At 42.0% G+C, this 13,881-nt stretch overlaps 1 protein-coding gene across 1 annotated transcript; it reads left to right on the top strand.

Moving 5' to 3' along the window:
* The first annotated feature begins 351 nt into the window (after positions 1 to 351).
* Positions 352 to 4,356, top strand: LOC116420059 (proline-rich extensin-like protein EPR1). The gene is made up of 4 exons (XM_031943532.1): positions 352 to 405; positions 2,139 to 3,365; positions 3,407 to 4,209; positions 4,299 to 4,356. The coding sequence occupies exons 1-4, from the start codon at positions 352 to 354 to the stop codon at positions 4,354 to 4,356; spliced, it is 2,142 nt and encodes a 713-aa protein (XP_031799392.1).
* The last annotated feature ends 9,525 nt before the right edge of the window (positions 4,357 to 13,881 follow it).

Below are 13,881 nucleotides of genomic sequence, written 5' to 3'. Positions count from 1 at the left end.
AGTATATGGAACATTTTATACTAAGACACAAAAGAGTTTCTTATGAACTCAAATTCTTTCCCACGAAATAAATGGTTTCATCATCAAATTGATACTAAAGTAAATGTGTTTTAGAACAGGATAATTATTTGTAATCTGTATTTTAATGGAGGGTACTTTTAAAGTTTCTACATTGTGTTAGGGAAATCATCTTGTATGTAGATCCTTAAGATGACTTTCAAAATTATAGTTATAATTTTTCAAAATTAACAATAAAATTGAAAAAGCAAGGTAATTACAACTAATTATTCATTATCATGGCATTATTAGAGATTTATTTTGCTTCTTACTTGCAGGGGTCAGAAAGACAGGATGAAGACTCCAATTCTGATTGCGCTCATTTTGGTCTTTGCCAGCTGTTTTCCAGTAAGTTCCAATATTTTGTAGAAACTAAATCTTTTGTGATCTACATTACAGATTTCATTACATTATCTTCTTTTCCCTTTCCTCTTCCAAAAAAAAAAAAAAAGGATTATCCTTTCTTTCAAACTTGCCAATTTCTATCAAAAAGTGCCACCATCCTTTCAGGCAATACAGCTTCAGAACCTGTGTAACATCAGTAGCTCCTCATTCTTCTTTTCCCTACATATATGATTAATTGACAAAGCATTTCTACTTCCATAACAACCTTCAAAACTGTACTTTTATCTTTATTCATGCATCTGATATCCTAGTTCAAGGTCTAACAACTTCTATTCTGAAATATTTGTTTTCCTGCTTTAGGAAGTCTCTCTCTTCTACAACTCACCTTCTAATTAGCTGCTACAGTAATTTTCCTAATATTTAGGTCTGACTAATATATTACTCTCCTACTCAACAAATTGCAATGGTTCTCTTATACCTCTACAATTAAGTATTATTTCATCGGTCTCATTTTATTTAATTTATATTTTGCATACTTTGCACACAAATATTTAATGAATGCTTCAATTACATAATTTATAAATAAGTAAATATATACACTTTGGGAGTGGGTGCTCAAAAATGTTTTTTAAATGGGATGTATGATCGAAAAAGTTTGAAGACCTAGAGAGTAACTAATATACAATATAACCTTGAAAGAATGGTCTCTGTAAAGCATCACAGAGTTTACTAGGAGGCTATGGAGATAGATAAAGATAGGTGGGGGGAAGGATGATTGTCAGATAATATCCAACATGATCAAAGTTGCCCTTCGATTAATTGTATACCTACTGAAATATTTCTTCTCCCTTTAGGGAAAGAAACACAACAGGAAAGATGAATTCTTTTTCACTGCCATAACTTTTTCGCATCCATTAAACTGGATACTCTTTCTTTCAAAATCATATTGTGTTATAAGTTGATCTTGTGAATTTCAGCCCTATCATAATGGAGTTTCCATTCAACTTAATGAATAAGACCTTTCTCCAAATCAGTAATGAATTACTAAATGCTTCAAGGTCTATGACCAACTACTTCAAAACATTATTTAATGAGGAATGTAGAAGCCAGAGTTATTATTCACTGCTCTCCTAGGTACCACACTTCTCACTAAATGATGAAGCTAAACTAATCTGTTTGCCATCTAAATCCCACTCTTGTGTCTTTCTATAGGCATTTTCCAAGCCTGGAAAATAATCCTCACTTTCATCTCAAAGAATCTTTAATTTCCCTCAAGACACTAGTCAAATGCAATCTTTCCAATTCTCTCCAGCAATCACTGAAATTGCTTCACATTGACTTTATATATACTTTGTATTTATTTATCTGTGTTCATTTGGTCTCTCAACTATACCTCTCAAGAGAATATAAGCTCCTTGAAGGCATAGTGTTTTATTTTTGTGTTAGTATCACTAGTTCCTAGTCCAATGTCTAGTGGATTTCAAGCACTTTAAAAATTGATTGTTAAATGAAGGAATATTTTCTATTTCTTTCTTTTACAGTTAAGTGAGAGTCAGCAAAGCCAATATCAGAAAAGACAGAAAACACCCAATAATCAATCTGTTCAAAATTATCCAGTTAGAACTTTGAGAAGTAGATCATCATCTGCTCAGTCCCCATCAAGGAAACTTCAATCTCGTCCACATCCATCTGCCTCATCTGTAGTTCCTCAAAAGGTTATATCTTCACGTTCCCAGGTTCCAAAAGCCCACTCATCATCTTCTCAGAAGGTAGGAAGAAGATTCTCTGCTCCAGTCCAACCTGCATCAAGAGCAGCACTATCTAAACAGGTAGTTCCCAAATCATCTTCAGCACGGAAGGTGTTACCATCCTCAAAAGAGTCCAGGGTTTCTCAATTTGCATCAAGGCAGTCTCGGCCTGCCAAGAAACCAGCAGCAGCATCAAGAACCTCCAAACCCAAGACTTCTCGACCCACCAAAAAGCCAGTGGGAAGCTCCAAGCCCACCAGCAAGCCTTCTTGGCCTACCAAGAAGTCAGCAAAGAACCCCAAGCTCACCAGCAAGCCTTCTCGGCCCACCAAGAAGGCAGCAAACAACCCCAAGCCCACCATCAAGCCTTCTCGATCCGCCAAGAAGGCAGCAAAGAGCCCCAAACTCTCCAGCAAGCCTTCTCGGATCACCAAGAAGGCAGTGAAGAGCCCCAAGCCCATCAGTAAGCCTTCTCGGCCTGCCAAGAAGGCAGCAAAGACCCCCAAACTCTCCAGCAAGCCTTCTCGGCCCACCAAGAAGGCAGCAAACAGACCCAAGCCCACCAGCAAGCCTTCTCGGCCCACCAAGAAGGCAGCAAACAGACCCAAGCCCACCAGCAAGCCTTCTCAACCCGCCAAGAAGCCAGTAAGGAATCCCAAGCCCACCCGCAAGGCCTCTCAACCCGCCAAGAAGACAGCAAAAAGCCCCAAACCCACACGCAAGCCTTCTCGGACCTCCAAAAAGCCAGCAAAGAACCCCAAGCCCACACGCAAGCCTTCTCAACCCGCCAAGAAGTCAGTAAAGAATCCCAAGCCCACCAGCAAGCCTTCTCAACGCACCAAGAAGCTAGTAAGGAATCCCAAGCCCACCCGCAAGGCCTCTCAACCCATCAAGAAGACAGCAAAAAGCCCCAAGCCCACACGCAAGCCTTCTCGGACCTCCAAAAAGCCAGCAAAGAACCCCAAGCCCACACGCAAGCCTTCTCAACCCGCCAAGAAGTCAGTAAAGAATCCCAAGCCCACCAGCAAGCCTTCTCAACCCGCCAAGAAGCTAGTAAGGAATCCCAAGCCCACCCGCAAGGCCTCTCAACCCATCAAGAAGACAGCAAAAAGCCCCAAGCCCACACGCAAGCCTTCTCGGCCCTCCAAAAAGCCAGCAAAGAACCCCAAGCCCCACACGCAAGCCTTCTCAACCCCGCCAAGAAGCCAGCGAAAAGCCCCAAGCCCACACGCAAGCCTTCTCGGCCCTCCAAAAAGCCAGCAAAGAACCCCAAGCTCACACGGAAGCCTTCTCAACCTGCCAAGAAGCCAGTGAAAAGCCCCAAGCCCACACGCAAGCCTTCTCGGCCCTCCAAAAAGCCAGCAAAGTACCCCAAGCTCACACGGAAGCCTTCTCAACCTGCCAAGAAGCCAGTGAAAAGCCCCAAGCCCACACGCAAGCCTTCTCGGCCCTCCAAAAAGCCAGCAAAGAACCCCAAGCCCACCCGCAAGCCCTCTCAACCTGCCAAGAAGCCAGCGAAAAGCCCCAAGCCCACACGCAAGCCTTCTCGGCCCTCCAAAAAGCCAGCAAAGTACCCCAAGCTCACACGGAAGCCTTCTCAACCTGCCAAGAAGCCAGCGAAAAGCCCCAAGCCCACACGCAAGCCTTCTCGGCCCTCCAAAAAGCCAGCAAAGAACCCCAAGCCCACACGCAAGCCTTCTCAACCTGCCAAGAAGCCAGTGAAAAGCCCCAAGCCCACACGCAAGCCTTCTCAACCTGCCAAGAAGCCAATAAAGAACTCCAAGCTCACCCGCAAGCCTTCTCGACCTGCCAACAAGTCATCAAGAAAGCCCAAGCCCACCCACAAGCCCTCTCTATCTGCCAAAAAACCAACATGTTCCAAACGTACACCAAAACAATCTCCAGGGTCACATCATTCGCAAAAAAAACCTTCAAATGTTCAAGTTCCACAAAAGAAGCGTAGACCTTCCAAGATTATTCCAAAACAACCTTCACCACATCCTAATGCCAAAGTTCCATCACATAAACATGTCTCATGCTCTAAACCAAAAGCACCAAAGTATCCATCACACAAACCTCACTTTCCTAATCCTTCACCATCCCATCCTCATCAATCTCATCTTCATCCTAAAAAACCTTGTCATTCAGGATCTCATTCATCATCCCATCATCACCCACATCCAGGCCATCCACATCCACCTCATAAACATCCAGGAGATCAAAAACCACCTCATATAGTGCCAACTTCTTCTGCTGGAATTACAGAAGAACCTGCTCTCTTAACTGATGCCCAAACAAATTTGTATATCACAACTACTGGAACCACCGCCTCTTCACTTGGAACAAGGACTACTGTGTCAGGCAACACAGTCTCTACAGCAGTTGTCACAAGTGCAGAATCTATAGCTGCCCCTGCATCCGTGGCATCTACTACAAAAACCACCACAGCTGCAGGGGCCACCACTGCCACTACAGTATCCACCATCATCGCTCCAGGAGCCACCACTGCCTCTGTTGCCACATCTTCAGCCACTGAAGCCTCAACATCTGAAGCTTCAACTGCAGTGGATGAGGTCACTACTGAATCAGTTACTGACAGCACTACTCTCCCTGCAACAGATGAATCAGCTTCACTAGGAACTGTAGTCACCACTCCAGCTGTTGAAACAACTACTGAGCTTGCTGATTCAACCCCAGGAGATGAGTCTACCACTGGGGCTGTGGAAGCCACCACTGCCACTACAGCATCCTCTACCACTGCTCCAGGGGCCATCACTGCCACTACGGCATCCTCTACCACTGCTCCAGGGGCCACCACTGCCACTACAGCATCCTCTACCACTGCACCAGGGACCACCACTGCCATTACAGCACCCACCACCATCGCTCCGGGAGCCACCACTGCCTCTGTTGCCACATCTTCAGCCACTGAAGCCTCAACATCTGAAGCTTCAACTGCAGTGGATGAGGTCACTACTGAATCAGTTACTGACAGCACTACTCTCCCTGCAACAGATGAATCAGCTTCACTAGGAACTGTAGTCACCACTCCAGCTGTTGAAACAACTACTGAGCTTGCTGATTCAACCCCAGGAGATGAGTCTACCACTGGGGCTGTGGAAGCCACCACTGCCACTACAGCATCCTCTACCACTGCTCCAGGGGCCATCACTGCCACTACAGCATCCTCTACCACTGCTCCAGGGGCCACCACTGCCACTACAGCATCCTCTACCACTGCACCAGGGACCACCACTGCCATTACAGCACCCACCACCATCGCTCCGGGAGCCACCACTGCCTCTGTTGCCACATCTTCAGCCACTGAAGCCTCAACATCTGAAGCTTCAACTGCAGTAAATGAGGTCACTAGTGAATCAGTTACTGACAGCACTACTCTCCCTGCAACAGATGAATCAACTTCACTAGAGACTGAAGTCACCACTCCAGCTCTTGAAACAACTACTGAGCTTGCTGATTCAACCCCAGGAGATGAGTCTACCACTGGAGCTGTGGAATCCACCACTGCCACTGTAGTATCCACCACCACTGCTCCAGGGACTACCACTACTCCAGGGGCCACAACCACTCCAGGGACCACTACTGCCACTGCAGCATCCACCACCACCGCTCCAGGGGCTACCACCACTCTAGGGGCCACAACTACTCCAGGGGCCACTACAGCATCCACCACCACTGCTCCAGGGGCCACCACTGCCACCACAGTGGATGATGTCACTACTGAATCAGCTACTGACAGTACTACTCTTCCTGCAACAGATGAACCAACATCACCAGGGCCTGTAGTCACCACTCCAGCTGTTGAAACAACCACTTCTGAGCCTGCTGATTCAACTCCAGGAGATGAGTCTACCACTGGGGCTGTGGAATCCACCACTGCCACTGTAGCATCCACCACCACTGCTCCAGGGGCTACCACCGCTCCAGGGGCCACAACTACTCCAGGGGCCACTACTACCACTACAGCATCCACCACCACTGCTCCAGGGGCCACAACCACTCCAGGGGTCACTACTGCCACTGCAGCATCCACCACCACTGCTCCAGGGGCCACCACTGCCACCACAGTGGATGATGTCACTACTGAATCAGCTACTGACAGCACTACTCTCCCTGCAACAGATGAAACAACTTCACCAGGACCTGTAGTCACCACTCCAGCTGTTGAAACAACCACTTCTGAGCCTGCTGACTCAACTCCAGGAGAGGAGTCTACCACTGGGGCTGTGGAATCCACCACTGCCACTGCAGCATCCACCACCACTGCTCCAGGGGCTACCCCCGCTCCAGGGGCCACAACTACTCCAGGGGCCACTACTACCACTGCAGCATCCACCACCACTGCTCCAGAGGCCACAACCACTCCAGGGGCCACAACTACTCCAGAGGCCACCACTGCCACTGCAGCATCCACCACCACTGCTCCAGGGGCTACCCCCGCTCCAGGGGCCACAACTACTCCAGGGGCCACTACTACCACTGCAGCATCCACCACCACTGCTCCAGAGGCCACAACCACTCCAGGGGCCACAACTACTCCAGAGGCCACCACTGCCACTGCAGCATCCACCACCACTGCTCCAGGGGCCACCACTGCCACCACAGTGGATGATGTCACTACTGAATCAGCTACTGACAGCACTACTCTCCCTGCAACAGATGAAACAACTTCACCAGGACCTGTAGTCACCACTCCAGCTGTTAAAACAACCACTTCTGAGCCTGCTGACTCAACTCCAGGAGATGAGTCTACCACTGGGGCTGTGGAATCCACCATTGCCACTGCAGCATCCACCACCACTGCTCCAGGGGCTACCCCCGCTCCAGGGGCCACAACTACTCCAGGGGCCACTACTACCACTGCAGCATCCACCACCACTGCTCCAGGGGCTACCACCACTCCAGGGGCCACAACTACTCCAGGGGCCACCACTGCCACTGCAGTATCCACCATCACCTCTCTGAGTGCCACTACTGCCACAGATGTCACCACCACTGCTACAGATGCTTCCAGCACAGGGATCACAACTCCAGGCACAGAAGCTGCTTCTTCAGGTGCCACTGATGCTATCACTCCCACAGAAGATGTCACCACTGATAGTGGTACCACTGCACAGGGTGATGCCAGTCCTGCTCCAAGCTCAACAGCAGCTGCAACCACCATTTCAGCAGCAAATACTCCTTCAAATGGAAACCCTTAAAAACAGCTTGGAGAAATATTTTAATGGATTCATGAAAAAGGTAAATAATAAAATTGGAAGCTATTAAAGGATTAAGGGGTTATATCTTAAGAAATAATATTCAATTTTTATATAATGCTTTAATTTTTTTTTCAGATTTCAAATTATTTTATTTGAGTCTCATGACAACCCTTTGAAATGAGTACTGCAGGCGTCTTTACTCCCATTTTACAGATGAGAAAGGATCTCATGGTCAAGTGACAAGGATGGAATTCAAACTCAGATTTTATATTTTAAATTTTGACTCAAAGCCAAATCCTATCTATTAGAACACATTTATCTTCTCTAGGGAAAAGGGGAGGAAATCTCAATTTAGATATCCTGTGACACTATGGAAGAAATATAATTGTAATAGAAAATTGGTCTTGAAGTCAGGAATACCTGGGTTCAAATGTCACCTTTAACACATATAGATTGTGTTAGGTGATTTACTTCCCCAGGTTTCAATCAACTCTTTAAAATGGGAAGTGGAAGATATAGTGGGGTCCTGACTTAGTAATAATGCTAATCAACATTTATTTAGGACTTTAATGTTTGCAAATCTCTTTACAAATATAATCTCATTTCCCCCCCTCAAGATAATCCAGAGATAGGTGTTATTTTTATCCCCATTTTATAAAAGAGGAAACTGAGACAGGCAGACATTAAGTGACTTGCCCAGTAACACAAAGCTAGTAAATATCTGATTGGATTTTGGTCTTCTTGAGTCCAGGTCCAGAACTAAATTCAATACATCACTAACTGCTTTGATTTGCTTTGGTAAGGAGAGGTGTTTTTTTTTTTTTTCCTTCATCCAGGAGTTTCCTATAACAATACCTATACAGTTATATGTGTGTGTGTTTTCATATATCTCTATACACACACATACATGTATAGAGAAAGAGAGAGAGGGAGGAAGTATGTAAGAGAAGAGGAGAGAGAGAGAGAGAGAGAGAGAGAGAGAGAGAGAGAGAGAGAGAGAAAGAGAGAGAGAGAGAGAGAGAAGTTTACTGTCCAAAGAAAGGCCAGTGTGTAGGGTAAAATAAAATGGAATTGGTTTTATATGGCTACTAAAGTAAGCATTATTTAAAGTAAATATTGTTTACATGATCATCAGACTTATACTTGCTTTTTCTTTTGATTCTTCCAGGTTCTTCTGAGCAGAAACATTGAATTGCTCACTTTCCATCTATCAAGTATTCAGAAAAACAATCACTGCCACTTCAGAGGCAAAAATCATTGTAGAGATTTGGATTCTTCTCTTCTGTTAATAAATTCTCTTGAGCACTTCTATCTTCATTTCACAACTTTATCCAATAAATCTATTTGAAACCCATATACATGTTTGCTACTCGGATTTGCTATGTCTCTCCTAGTGATTGAAATAAAAGTTAGTATGTACATATTTCTATTAATTTGCCAATACACAATAATGAAATAAATTATATAGACAATATACTTTGGGGAAAACAGAGAAGGGAAGAAAAGGGAGGGAAAGAGAGAAAAAGAAAGAAGGGGAGAGGAGAAAGAGAAAGAGGGAGATTCACACACGCACTTACACAGACATAGACAGAGGTATAGAAAAAAAGTGTTTCAATCCAACATCAAACATTTATCAAGCAAAGCATAATGATAGAAACTGAGTAAGGTGTAAATATAAAGACAGTTTCTGCCTCTGTTGTTATTTTTCAGTTATGTTTCAGTTGTGTCTGACTCTTTGTGGCGCTATTTGGAGTTTCTTGGCAGAGATACTGCAGTAATTTGCTATTTCCTTCTCCAGTTCACTTTCCAATTGAGGAAACTGAGACAAACAGGATTAAGTAACTTGCTCAGCATCACATAGCTAGTAATCATCTTAGGCTGGATTTGAACTCAGATACTACTAACTTCAGGGCCAGTGCTCTATCCACTGAGCCACCTAGAAGTCTTTCCTGCCCTTTAGGAGCTTACAAATAACAGAAGAGATTTAAAAAAAAAAAATTATACAATAGCATAATGGAGTTATCAAACTCAAAAGGTTAAATTCCTGACTAATGCTAGCTAATTCAGATTACTTTGAATTAGGTGACTCTTCAATTACATGAAAATGTGAACCTATCTGGTCCCCCTTCCACATTCACCCTGTTTTATAAAATTGATTTATTTTATTTTTTGTGAGTCAATTGGGGTTAAGTGGCTTACCCATGGTCACAGTTGTGAATCTGAAGCTGGATTTGAATTTAGCTCCTCCTGACTTCAGGGCTAGTGTTCTATCCACCATCTAGATGCCCCTAAAATGATTTTTGTAACAGAAGTCTAAGAGTTGACATTTATTCCTATTGAATTATATCTTAGTAGATTCATTCCAATGCTTTAATCTGTCAAGAGCTTTGGGGATCCTGATTCTGTCAATATAGTCATACTCAATGAGAAGAATCTCTAAAGAAATGCATCTGGGACATCCACACTTGGGGAACTTGAGGGCATCTACATGTGGCAAAATCATGTACATGAAGGGTTACACAAGTAAGAAACATGTATTATCAGGAGTTATATAATCCAAGTCAATGGTGCTACTGAGCTGTTTATTTCTTGTACTGATATCATCATACTCATTCCTAGTAGACTGCTCCCCACCAATCTTTGTTCTCTGCTTAATTCTGCCAGATTTTTACCTTTTCTTCTCCCTAACAAGAAATCACAAAAGAAAATTGCCCCAAACAATAGGACCAGAAGGCAAAATTAAAATTAAAGGAATCCATTGTTTACTAAAAACAATCTAAATTTTGCATATTCCCCAAAATGATAACCAAACTACAGACATTCCAACTCAAAGAAAATATATCGCAAATAGCCAGAGAGAGATTGAATATCAAGGAGTTAGTCAAATTCACAAAAGAGAAAAAGATCACATAAATGTAAGAAAAGCGTGGAATATAATGTAACAATTATATAGCATGGAATATTATATAACAAAACAAAAAGGCATACAGGCTGGTTATGGTGATGGGACCAACAAAATTGCTGATTGCACATTTTCTCCAGATACCACTAATTCTCAATTTTAAAAAATTTAATAATAAATATAGAGCAATGACCAAAGAATCCACAGTACAAAGAAGAGAAAGATATGATAAAATCCTTATGGATATACTCTTTATATGCCTAGCAGGAATACACAAACTAAATCATAATCTTGTACTGGGGGGCCATCCTGGAATTCTTCTCTCCTTCACTATTATACTTACTCTTCAGGCACATACCAACCCTGCTGTAGGACACAGAAACTCAGTCCATCCATGTGAGGAGGAAGAGGAAGATAAAGATGTTTAGCCTTTTTTCCTGGAGCCAGACCATATATTGAGGATCCACATAACTTCAAAGACTCTCATTTGCATACCTTCCAAATCTCTATCATAAAAAAATAAATAAAAAGAGGCAAATGCTAAGTCAGCCTAGCTGAAGACAGAAAGAAATGTGAGGGAGGAGCTGGGGTAGAGGGCAGTTTGTGTAACTTCTCTGAACCTGAACAAAATGGGGGATAAAATTGAGTTAAGGTCAATTCTGTCTCCTTAGATACTATTACAGATCTAAACTGGTAAAACAATATAAAATGTATAAGGAATCCAGGTGAGCTTTTCCATTTAGCCTCAGGGGTGTACCTACCAGAAAGGAGAAGTCAGAAAGTAAGTAATGGGAGAATTTAAGGGGGAAAGGGTAAAACAACAAAGATTTCAATTTTTTAAAAAATATCTATAAAAATCCTAGAACAGGAATAAAGAAACCAATAAAAATAATTTAGGAGCTTACAAATAACAAAAGAGATTTTTAAAAAATGGATTTGCTATATGGGATATGCACAAAACTATAAAGGGGAGGATTTAAAGCCTTAAAAAGATTTTAAAATACTTTTAACAAATATTATAAGACAAAGGGAAGTGCTTAATGAAATCTTCTTGATGGTGTCATTGTTGTTCTTTGTCCTTCACTTTATTTGTGATTTTCTCATTTTATTTTTTACTTTTTTGCTTTTTTGGTGATATGGTAAATATGGAAATGTTTTTCATGATTTCACATGTATAATAAAAACCAAATTGTTTGTCCTCTCAGTGGGCAGGAGAGGATTTGGTAGGAGAGAAAGACAAAGCTGAGGGGATGTACGAAGACTGAAATAATTGCTAATAAAATGGAGTTTACATTCTACTTGGGGGGAAAAATATACACACATATACATGTGTGCACAAATGCATATGTGTATATACTAGTATCTATTATATTTTAAATGGAACATGCATAAATAAACATATACAATTAAAAAGGCATACAAGTAGTTAATTAAATATGTACTTATTCCTAAGTCAAAGATCCACAGCCAGGAGACCACATTCTCCTGGAGAATATTGAAAGTTTTACTGGCTCCACTTATAAGTGGATTGCTAACATCTGAATCCCCAATCATCTCTCCTGGGTGATGACAGTAGAACATAGTTTTGCCATTGCTCTCAAGGCTTTTAGCCAGGTAGGGCTATTAGCCCTTTCCTTTTGTTCTACCAACCAGGTGATTTTATATCTGACTAGAAATGGAAAGTATTTCTAGATGACAGCATTATGTAATATGCTGAATGCTACAGAGGCAGGGAAATCTGGGTTCAAATCCCATTCATCATGCTTACCAGCATTAACAATAGCTGTCTGCCTTATCATCCAAAGTTGTTTTGGATAGCTTAGATGTGATAATTTACAAAAGTCAGGATCACAGTCAATGGCCTGGGATATAGCAGATAAGCTTGGTGTCTTCAATGTCTGATCAAGCTCTAAGTGCTCCACAATGCCTGATTCAGTCACTTTCATGGACTTTGGAACAAACTATTCTTATCTATCTATTCTACAGGGAAAGTCTTGACATGCTTAGGGTAGAAATTCCCCTAACTCACCAATGGGTTTGAGGCCTGTAAGATTGTTTTATCAGGGTATAATCACTGTACTTGTTATAGTTTCTTGGAAACAACCTGAGTGAGACCTGGACATGGACACCAAACATGGTGCTAAAAAGTGCTCCACAAACCCTCCTACCAGAGAAACTAGTCTTCTTTGAACACCCAATACACATATATACTAAGGATATATAGAATCCTATGAATTCCCAAGAGATTATAAAACACACACACACACACACACACACACACATACACACACACACTCACAATCCTAGGTGGTTCAAAAGAGAAATGATATTCATAAAAAAAGAAATTAGAAATGAATATGAATCAGAATTCAGAGGTCTCAATGCAAAACACAAAATAAAATAAACTAGACCAGTTTTCCTAAAGAAGGAAAAGAAATATTAATAGCTTTGGGGAACAAAACTACTTAAGTAGAAGAAATCTACCAAAAGAAAAGAAAAAGAAAACATTGATTTAAAAAAAAAAAAAAAAAAACTTGATTTCTAAACAAACCAAAGAAATTGACCTTAAAGATAAGATAGGTAGAAATGACTTAAGGAGCAAAGGTCTCCCAGTTAATCAGATGAGGTGTATGGTTTGAGAAGCAGCAAGGAAGCTAGTGTCACTAGTCAGAGTATGCAGGGTATGGGATGAAAAGAGTATAATAACTGGAAAGAGAGGAAGTGATCAGGTTATGTAAGGTTTTAAAAGCCAGAGGATTTTATGTATGATCATGGAAATAATAGGAAGCCAATGAAGTTGATTAATGGGATGGGATAATGGGATGGGGAAATGACATGGTCAAATTTGTACTTTATGAAGATCAATCTGAATTTGAATGCTGAATGAAGAGTGGATTAGAATCAGGAGAGATTTGAGGCAGGGAAAATAATCAGCAGGCCATTGCAACATAGCAGCTAGGTGGCACACAGAGGGTGAGGCCTGGAGTGAGGAAGATTCATTTTCATGAGTTCAAAACTGGCCTCAGATACTTGAGCTGTGTGACCCTGAATTAACCCTATTTGCCTTAGTTTTCCCATCTGTAAAATAAGCTAGAAAAGAAATATCAAACTACTCCAAGATCTCTGCGAAGAAAACCCAAAAGGGGCCATGGAGAGTTGAATATGACTGAAAAACAGCAACAAGAAGGTCATAGAGACCTCCATCAGAACAGTATCAATGTAAGGAAAGATTATGGGTGTGTGACAAAGGAAAGAATTGTGAATGATGACATTTAGGTTGAAAGTCTGAGTGACTAGGAGTATGGTGGTACCCTCCATAATAATAGGAAATTTAGGAAGAGGGGAGAATTGGGGGATAAAGATAATGAGCTCATTTTTGAAAATGCTGAGTTTAAGATGTCTAAAAGAGATCTACTTCAAAATGTCTAATAGGTAGGATGGTGGATTGAATATCAGCCCTGAAGGCAGGAGAACCTGACTTCAAATCTTGTCTCAGACACTTTATACTTCCTAGCTGTGTGACATCCTGGACAAGTCACTTAATCCCAATTGCCTCAGCAAAAAGAAAAAAAAAAAAAGTCTAATAGGCAGTTAGGAATACAAGACT

This window comes from Sarcophilus harrisii, chromosome 6 (assembly GCF_902635505.1).
Source record: "Sarcophilus harrisii chromosome 6, mSarHar1.11, whole genome shotgun sequence".
Lineage (NCBI taxonomy): Eukaryota > Metazoa > Chordata > Mammalia > Dasyuromorphia > Dasyuridae > Sarcophilus > Sarcophilus harrisii.
Note: the sequence above shows the minus strand (reverse complement) of the source record. Positions and strands in the feature narration are given on the sequence as shown.

Coding starts and splice junctions, on each gene's coding strand:
- LOC116420059 (XM_031943532.1), top strand. CDS start 352: ATGAAGACTCCAATTCTGATTGCGCTCATTTTGGTCTTTGCCAGCTGT. Junction 406..2,138: donor TCTTTGCCAGCTGTTTTCCA/GTAAGTTCCAAT, acceptor TCACGTTCCCAG/GTTCCAAAAGCCCACTCATC. Junction 3,366..3,406: donor CGCCAAGAAGCCAGCGAAAA/GCCCCAAGCCCA, acceptor CCCTCCAAAAAG/CCAGCAAAGAACCCCAAGCT.